Source organism: Taurulus bubalis (assembly GCF_910589615.1).
Source record: "Taurulus bubalis genome assembly, chromosome: 10".
Lineage (NCBI taxonomy): Eukaryota > Metazoa > Chordata > Actinopteri > Perciformes > Cottidae > Taurulus > Taurulus bubalis.
The window spans coordinates 27,942,377-27,952,376 of record NC_136598.1 but is presented as its reverse complement, the minus strand read 5'-3'; the positions used below and the strand labels follow the sequence as shown (position 1 = coordinate 27,952,376).

The window sequence follows — 10,000 nt, the reverse complement described above, 5'->3', positions numbered from 1 at the left end:
TGCGAATGTTTTGCAATTATAAATACAGAATATCTCCTGAACCCCGAGGTCTATTTGAATCATTTAAAAAGCTAAAATATAGAGAAAACCCCTGTGAACATAGATCATAAGTTCATATATGTGTTACTGTTATATTAGTTTATGATAGAACACAGAAAAGGGAAAATAAAATATATATTTAAAAAAAAACGGTTTCTTTATATCGTAACTATATGAATACATAGTGAAGTTTATATATATATAACATAGCTCTGTGTTTGGGTTTGATTCAGTGAAGTTAAGTATGTTTATAAAAGCTGCAAAAACATGAAAAGAGTTCATATTCTGCAGAAATAGTTTATTAATGTGAGAGTGGTGACGCGTTCAATGTCTCAACCACAAATACTCAGGAAAGTTATTAAAGTTATTAAAGTTATTAAAGTAGTTAAAGCTGGAGATTCTGCTCATTGAGAAGAAAGAAGCATCAGAATGATTATTGTCTTTTATTGATTATTGATTATTGATCAAGCCTTTTCTTCGTCTCTCATCAAAGTAAAGTGAATATATAAAACCTCAAACTGTCGAATTTAACAAATTCTAGTCAACAAATTATAACAATAATAACAGAAATGATGATGATGATGATTATAATAATGACAGTAATATAAATACATAAGTAATAATAGAGATGATTGTTTATCGGTAACTTCATTTATTTACTAAATAATTCTTAACAATATAGAATGTTGAATTACAATGAACAGATTAATAACATATTAATAACAGATTCATAACAGATTCATAATGGATCGTCCTCACAGTTCTGATCTTAGATGTGTGATGAGGCGTTTGAGGGCAGAACATATCGTGGGTTTTATCTGCTCTCCCGTCTCCATCTGACCCCAGAGAGGTGGCTGATGGGACTTTGGAGCCACTAAAGTTCTGGGTCTGGTTCTGGGTCTGGGTCTGGTTCTCGTTCTGGGTCTGGTTCTGGGTCTGGGTCTGGTTCTGGTTCTGGGTCTGGTTCTGGGTCTGGGTCTGGTTCTGGGTCTGGGTCTGGTTCTGGTTCTGGGTCTGGGTCTGGTTCTGGGTCTGGTTCTGGTTCTGGGTCTGGGTCTGGTTCTGGTTCTGGGTCTGGTTCTGGGGCGGCTCGGCTCCACCGTCTGGGATCAGTTCCGCTTCTGTCGGGCTCTTATTTTGAAAATGCTGCAGGATGTTTTGCTTTTCTTCTTCTGCTCTTCATCAGTGAGCGTCAGCGGGTCTTTTGCTAAGCTAGGCTAACTGTCATGTGACTCCTTATAGTTTTATATTTCATGGGGAGAAGCCGCCGCACACATCAGAGTTTATGATCGTGAATCTCTCGAAGAGCTCAGACTGCCCCATTGCATTGTGGGAAATGCTTAGCTGCTTCTGAATATGCTGCATGTGGTACAAGAAGTATTCAGATACTTAACTGCAGTAAAAGTACAAATACCTCACTGAAAAAGTACTATTTTGTAATAAAAAAAAGATGTATTTTATTTTTGTAATGCTTCTATATGACTGGTCATTCAATTAAATATTGTATTTATTTTCAGAAGTTATAGACTATTTTACTGTGAGGGACAAGCCCCTCCTTCTTTTGTCATGTTCAGTAGTAAGGGTCCCTGTGAGGGACAAGCCACTCCTTCTTTTGTCATGTTCAGTACTAAGGGTCCCTGTGAGGGACAAGCCACTCCTTCTTTTGTCATGTTCAGTACTAAGGGTCCCTGTGAGGGACAAGCCACTCCTTCTTTTGTCATGTTCAGTTTGTTGCTTACCTTAAAGATGTTAAAGACCAGCAATTAATTCACTTTATACAAAGGCAATCAGTGCTTTTAATCTTGTTCAGTTCAGTTTTTCTTACTCAGAGAAAAGTCCAGTCTGTGTTGTCTTGAACAAGAGCATGAAGTCTAGTTGGATGAGGTGGAGATGTGAAGGACAGCTGACAGGTATCTCAGGGGCGACTTTACGCGATTAATGTTCACTCTGGATTAATGTTCATCTGGATTAATGTTCATCTGGATTAATGTTCATCTGGATTAATGTTCATCTGCAGCGCTCTGTGAGGCGGAGCGGCTCGCGGCAGCACCCGCTGCTCGCTGAGGACAGAAACTACAGAACAAGACGTGCTTCAGTCTGTTGGCAACAAGCCGGTCGCTGAGGCTGCGGAAGCGCGCGCGCACACATAAATCGCCTTCAAAGTAAAAGCAGTGCCGTTGTATTGCATTCATGGCGTGCATCTTATTTATTTATTTTTCTTTTATGATTGACCTCACGTGGGCCGGACTGGGAGCCGTAAGATGCCAGGTCTGAACTACGCCGTCTGGGAGAGATTTCAAGTGCAGCGCCTGTGAGTGGCAGCATTAAGCTCCTCCAATGCACACAAAACAACAACGAGTTAACGCATGTTCAAATAATTAACGCCGTTAATAGTTTGCTGAGTTAACGCATTTTTTACGCGTTAACGTGCCCAGCCCTAATATATATCTATATATATATATATATATATATATATATATATATATATATATATATATATAGATATATATAGATATATATATCTATATGTATATATATGTATTTATATATTTAAGAACAACAATATATATATATATATATATATATATTTACTCAAAGATAAAGTTTGAGCAGGAAGTCAATTCCTATTTTATTTCCAATGTTCTCTCTGTTTCCTTCTGCTCACATACATCAGCTGATTATCTATCTAGCCATTAGTCATGTCACACACACACACACACACACACACACACACACACACACACACACACACACACACACACACACACACACACACACACACACACACACACACACACCCTAGAGGTCAAGGCGGAGGCGTGTGCCTGCATCTGATTGGACGCTTGTTCTCTTCCTGGCTTCCTGTTTGTGTGTCATGACGTTCGAAAGGTCGCGACCTCGTCACGACACACGGCTTTCACTGCGGACGAGCACATGTTGTTGTTTACAAGCAGAAGTTCTTGTTTACATGCATATGTTGTTGTTGTTTATATACAGATGTTGTTGTTTACATGCATATGTTGTTGTTGTTTACAAGCAGTCGTTGTTGTTTACATGCAGTTGTTGTTGTTTACAAGCAGTCGTTGTTGTTTACATGCAGTTGTTGTTGTTGTTTACAAGCAGTCGTTGTTGTTTACATGCAGTTGTTGTTGTTGTTACCAAACAGACGTTGTTGTTTACATGCAGTTGTTGGTGTTTGCAAGCAGACGTTGTTGTTTACATGCAGTTGTTTGCAAGCAGACGTTGTTGTTTAGATGCAGATGTTGTTGTTTACAGGCAGATGTTGTTGTTGTTTATATGCAGAAGTTGTTGTTGTTTACAAGCAGAAGTTGTTGTTGTTTATATCCATATGTTGTTGTTTACAGACAGATGTTGTTGTTGTTTACATGCATCACTTTCCTGTACAAGGATGCAAATACTACAACAGCCATAATCATGTCGCGAACGATCCGTAATTATTTATTATTCTAGAACTAATCAAAACTGTGTTTTACACCTCACTGTAAAAGTACTTATACCTCACTGTAATGATACTTTATTACAGTAAAGGTACTTATACCTCACTGTAATGATACTTTGTTACAGTAAAGATACTTATACCTCACTGTAATGATACTTTGTTACAGTAAAGATACTTATACCACAATGTAAAGGAGTAAAGGTATAGTCCAGCTCGGGGTCATGCTGTCGTTGGGACCCTGAACGCACCGCTCACTTTGCCTCATGCCCCCTGAGAAACCTCAAAGCAGACCTCTGGTCCAGACTCTGAGGGTCTCTGCTGGTCCTCAGGTCTGACCTGGGTTCATAAGGCAGAGATCTGGTGCCCACCTTCCTGGTCCTGGTATAGCGCCGGTAGTGACAGCAGGGACCAAGAGTCCTGGTCCTGTCCCTGTCCCTGGTCCTGTTCCTGGTCCTGGTCCTGTTCCTTGTCCTGGTCCTGTCCCTGGTCCTGGTCCTGTCCCTGTCCCTGTCCCTAGTCCTGGTCCTGTTCCTGTTCCTTGTCCTGGTCCTGTCCCTGGTCCTGGTCCTGTTCCTTGTCCTGGTCCTGTCCCTGTCCCTGTCCCTAGTCCTGGTCCTGTTCCTGTTCCTTGTCCTGGTCATGTCCCTTGTCCTGGTCCTGATCCTGTTCCTTGTCCTGGTCCTGATCCTGGTCCTGGTCCTGGTCTTGTCCCTGTCCTGGTCCTGGTCTTGTCCCTTGTCCTGGTCCTGGTCCTGGTCCTGTCCCTTGTCCTGGTCCTGTCCATGTCCCTGGTCCTGGTCTTGGTCCTGGTCCTGGTCCTGGTCCTGGTCTTGGTCCTGGTCTTGGTCCCTGTCCATGTCACTATCGCCTGTCTTTCCGCTCCATTGTTTGTGGCCGATGCCCTGAGACCCGCCGGGGCTGCTGGGTATTTATGGAACCAACACCGCTGAATCACTTCCTACTTTACCCTCACTGTGTGTGTGTGTGTGTGTGTGTGTGTGTGTGTGTGTGTGTGTGTGTGTGTGTGTGTGGAGCGGATGTTGTTCATGTTGTTGGTGTTGGTTCAGTCTCACCAGCTTGGAACACACTGCTGTCAGAAATAGACACACACACACACACACACACACACACACACACACACACACACACACACACACACACACTTTTAAACTAGTTTTAGTACTTTTAATGCAATAGAAGATTAATTCTACCAGACGACATTTCAAAGTTATTTTCTATTACAATGGTTTATAATATTATAACACTATAACTTACCATTAGCATTTCATATTATTTCATTATTATGTGTTTGATCAGTACAACCAGCGTTTCTGTCTCTTGAACATTGATCATTGTGTTTTCCATGAATCATTAAAGTCGTTAATGTTTGATGACTTTATGTCTTCACGGTTTATCGCCATGGGAACAAGTGACATCAGCGGCTCTATGAGGGGCGGGGCCTGCTCACCTGGAGACGAACACACCTGATCTGAAACAGGAGCTGGGTTACCTTTGAGGAGGTTGAATGCATCCTGAGAAGTTCAAGGAACCTTGAAGGAACCTTGAAGGTTCCTTAAAGGTTCCTTGAAGGTTCGTCCTTGAGCGGCTGAACAGGTTCCTTGAAAGTAATTATACCACACTGTAAAGATACGTTGTTCCAGTGAAAGTACTTATACCACACTGTAAAGATACGTTGTTCCAGTGAAAGTACTTATACCACACTGTAAAGATACGTTGTTCCAGTTAAAGTACTTATACCACACTGTAAAGATACGTTGTTCCAGTGAAAGTACTTATACCACACTGTAAAGATACGTTGTTCCAGTTAAAGTACTTATACCACACTGTAAAGATACGTTGTTCCAGTGAAAGTACTTATACCACACTGTAAAGATACGTTGTTCCAGTGAAAGTACTTATACCACACTGTAAAGATACGTTGTTCCAGTGAAAGTACTTATACCACACTGTAAAGATACGTTGTTCCAGTGAAAGTACTTATACCACACTGTAAAGATACGTTGTTCCAGTGAAAGTACTTATACCACACTGTAAAGATACGTTGTTCCAGTGAAAGTACTTATACCACACTGTAAAGATACTTTGTTTCAGTGAAAGTACTTATACCACACTGTAAAGATAAGTTGTTCCAGTTAAAGTACTTATACCACACTGTAAAGATACTTTGTTTCAGTGAAAGTACTTATACCACACTGTAAAGATACACAGAGTCATAAAGTCATAAAGTCATAAAGTCATAAAATCTTATCAGCTACTTCCCTCAAAATGTTGGTCTCTTTTCTACCAGACGAGTACTTCATTGATTTATATAGTACTGTTAGTAGTACTGTAATACTGTACTACTGTTAGTAATACTATAGTACTGTTACTAGTACTGTAGTTCTGTAGTACTGTTAATAGTACTGTACTACTGTTAGTGTTAGTAGTACTGTAATACTGTAGTACTGTTTGTAGTACAGTAGTACTGCTACTAGTACTGTAGTTCTGTAGTACTGTTCGTAGTACTGTAGTTCTGTAGTACTGTTGGTCTGTAGTGCTGTTAATAGTACTCTAGTTCTGTAGTGCTGTTAATAGTTCTGTAGTACTGTTAGTAGTACTGTAGTACTGTTAGTAGTACTGTAGTTATGTAGTACTGTAGTTCTGTGGTTCTGCAGTACTGTTAGTAGTACTGTGGCTCTGTAGTACTGTTAGTAGTACTGTAGTTCTGTAATACTGTTAGTAGTACTGTAGTTATGTAGTACTGTTAGTAGTACTGTACTACTGTTAGTAGTACTGTAGTTCTGTAGTACTGTAGTGCTGTTAATAATTCTGTAGTACTGTTAGTAGTACTGTAGTACTGTACTACTGTTAGTAGTACTGTAGTTATGTAGTACTGTTAGTAGTACTGTACTACTGTTAGTAGTACTGTAGTTCTGTTAATAGTACTGTAGTTCTGTAGTACTGCTAGTAGTACTGTAGTTATGTAGTACTGTAGTTATGTAGTGCTGTTAGTAGTACTGTAGTTCTGTAGTACTGTTAGTAGTACTGTAGTTCTGTAGTACTGTTAGTAGTACTGTAGTTCTGTAGTACTGTTAGTAGTACTGTAGTTCTGTAGTACTGTTATTTCAGGAACTCTTTCAATGTTTGTGGATCCAATATGTTTTGTTTTAGCTTCATTGAATCAGATTTTTGTTTTTCCAGCAAGGTTTTAAAACACCAGCAGAAACCAGTAAAACTTGAGTCAGTTATAGCTCATTAGCTCATTGATGGGTTTATTGGTTGATTGATTGATGGGTTGATTGAATGATGGGTTGGTTGATTGATTGATTGATCTCTTTCCCCTCCCTCCTCAGGTTCCTGCCCCCCTGTGCCCCCTCCCCCAGCATCATGCCCATCCTCAAAAACCTCCCAGTGCACCTGAGAGGCGGCGGACCGACCCTAGAGAACGCTTGGATCCTGCGCAGGATGAGCCTGAACATCACGCCCTCAAACCACCACAACCCCTTCGACCGCGACCGCGATGGCGGCGAGCACTGGTCGCCCGGCAGCTCGCTGCTGGACGGCGACACGCCGAGGGACCGCAACCCCTTTGAGGACGAGGAGGACGAGAACGAGGCCAACGAGGGGAAGAAGGGAGGCGGAGGTTCGGCCAAGGGATCGTTCAGGTTCAAGTCCCCGCTGAAGACTCTGGGGAAGCTGGGGAAGAACCTGAGGCTGTCGGGACGGAGCAAAGCAAGTGAAACGCCCTCCCCACAGGGGTCGCTGCAGGGAACGCCGTCACCGGCAGAGAAGAAGAAGAGGGGCCGGAGGAGCTCTGAAGGAAGCCTGTTGAGGTAACGCGGGAAAATATATGTGAGACAGAGTGGAACGAGGGATGAGGGGTTCGTTGAGGTTAAGAAGGGTGTAGTCGTCAAGGAAAGGTAGAACGAGAGAACGAGGGATCTAGAGATGAGGGATCTAGGGATGAGGGGAGTTTGTTTAGGTTTAAGAACCAAGAGGTTGTCCAAACAAATGAATCCAACACTTCATACGAGATCCGACAATCAACCACGAATAGTTTGTTTCAAAAACAAAAGCAGACAATCTGTTAGTGCGCTGAAGCAATCTGTAACTCAACGTGTTCCGTTGTTGAGAGTTCAATACAATAGTGCTGTGGCGTGCAATAGTGCACGCCACATACAGGTTGAAGGTCATTAAAGGTCATTGAAGGTTGCACCAGTTGCATTTTTAAGACAAAGACTGACAAAACCAGAAAAAGTACAGACTCAATGAAATAATAACATCCCATTTTCATCAGTGTCAGGTTCACATTAAAACTGTCCAACTTTCTTAGAAAGAACAACCTTTTTGGAGAAGTGGTTTTCTCACTTCTCCAAAATAGTTTCCATAAAGGTTTGATTGACAGATGCTTCATCAAATCACCGGCTAAGTACTTCTCGAAAGTGCCCGCCCTTTTCCAGACGGTCTCCAATGAGGGCTCCTCAGGTGGCTCAGTGTGACAAACCACCTGGCGGATCAGGTTAAGAAGTCATTGAGCCAACGTACAGCACTACAATCCATATTTAATTGAGATAAGAGAATGTTCACAAGAACATGTGTCTGAATGCAATGAAAAGCAGAATCAAAGTCAATAAAAAGAAGCTGTGCGTGGTTCTTATTTCCCCGAGGAGCCTCAAGGCAAGACTTACGTCCTCCATGAACCCCTTTGCCCTGCAGGCGGACTGTAAGGCGTCCAACAAGCCCTGCACTGTGTGTAGAAATGACAGATTTCATGTTCAAATGTTTTCACAACAAGGGATGTGAGGGCAACAGGAGGATTATTTAGTGCCAATGGATTCACACCCATTCTAGGAACTTTCCGTTGTTCCGAGGAGGACTGGAGCAACAAGCCATCAGCATCCTTCCCTCTCTAGAATACAACCAAATATTCACGCCTCATCAGTTTTAATCTGACATCCTGCAGGCGCTTTATCTGAAAACTAGAAAGCTCATCTTTAGAATCATAGATATCAAACCGACAGCATCAGCTTTCTCAAGATAAAAAACTTTTCCGTCCTTATTCTGCACCGACCACAGACTTGATTCCCTTCCAAAGAACCTTTCATTGCCCTTAATTCAGCTCAAACACAAGGGTTATTTGTTAAGATGATGAAGAGGATGAGTTCATCAAGGTAAAGAGGGATACTCTTAAAGTAAAGAGGGATGATCTTAAGGTATAGCGAGATAATCTTAAAGTAAAGAGGGATGATCTTAAGGTAAAGAGGGATGATCTTAAGGGAAAGAGGGATAATCTTAAAGTAAAGAGGGATGATCTTTAGGTAAAGAGGGATGATTTTAAAGTAAAGAGGGATGATTTTAAGGTATAGCGGGATGATATTAAGGTATAGAGGAATTATCTTACGGTAAAGAGGGATGATATTAAGGTATAGAGGGATTATTTTAAGGTAAAGAGAGGCTGATGGGAGTTTGTTGAGCTATAAAGGGCCATGGGCATTTGTTGAGATGGAGAGGTATGATGAGTTTGTTCAGGCAAAGGGATTCGTAAAGCTAAAGAGGGATCAAGGTAAACATGGATACAATGTGTCAATTAGCAGGAATGATGGGAGCTTGTGAAGTTTTCGAGTAAACTAAGTAAAAGGGATCAAGGTGAAGGGGGACTGAGAAAGACCGTTTGTTGGAGTAAAGAGGGACAAGGTGTGGTTTTTCAGGGACAAGGGTGGGTTTTTCAGGAAGGCAATCAGGAACTCTGAGAGCTGGCTGAGATGAACGTGGATGAAGATGGTTTCATCTCTTCCTCCGTGTTCCTCTCAGGTTTGCAGGAAAATACCGCGACACCCTCGGCTCCCGCAAGGAGTCGATCACCAACGGCGAGCCGAACTGCTCGGAGAGCGAGTGCGATTCCACCAGCCGCCGCCTGTCCTTCATGAAGATGGTGGGTCTGGGCAAGGTGAAGAGGGAGTCCATGAACGACCACTCGTCTCAGGGCCCCGAGGAGCCGCCGGTGCAGGAGGAGGCGGCGGAGGAGGTGAAGCCCAGAGAGCCGCTGTCAGGTAAGAGGTCACCTCCGTCGGCCGCTCACATACTATCACCTGATCAATAGACGAGTTGGAGAGTTCTCCTGTGAAGAACGTAGACGAGTTGGAAAGTTCTCATGTGAAGCGAGGAAACTTGTTGTTGATCTTTTATCGGAGGACCTTTTTAAGACTTGACCCTGGGGGTTCAGGTCGTCTCACGGCATCAAACATCCACCCGGACTCAAGGGTGGACTTGATTACCAATAACGAAGCATCCACTGAAACCTGAACCAGGACCGGAGCTGGATGGGCTCCAGATCACACTGGTTGGGTCTCTTTGCCTCACAGTGAGAGGACTTGGGCTGGGTTCAGGTCCAGTTCTCCTCCGGTTGGTCCAGATTGTGAGGCTCTTGGTCTTCATCAGTCCACTCCTCCAGGAGTCATGTGGTGAAAGAAGAGCTTAAGCTGTGATGCTTTTGTTGGAGAT

General features: G+C 42.7%; 1 protein-coding gene across 1 annotated transcript in view; it reads left to right on the top strand.

The window, feature by feature from the left end:
- Positions 1-6,886: 6,886 nt before the first annotated feature.
- The window catches only part of exoc3l2b (exocyst complex component 3-like 2b), a gene marked incomplete at both ends in the record, with an annotated part of 22,205 nt that continues 19,091 nt past the window's right edge, over positions 6,887-10,000 (top strand). Inside the window, 2 exons of the mRNA XM_079224639.1 lie at positions 6,887-7,332; positions 9,311-9,549. Of these exons, the coding sequence (XP_079080765.1) occupies positions 6,887-7,332; positions 9,311-9,549 (685 nt within the window). The remainder of the gene's footprint in view (positions 7,333-9,310; positions 9,550-10,000) is intronic.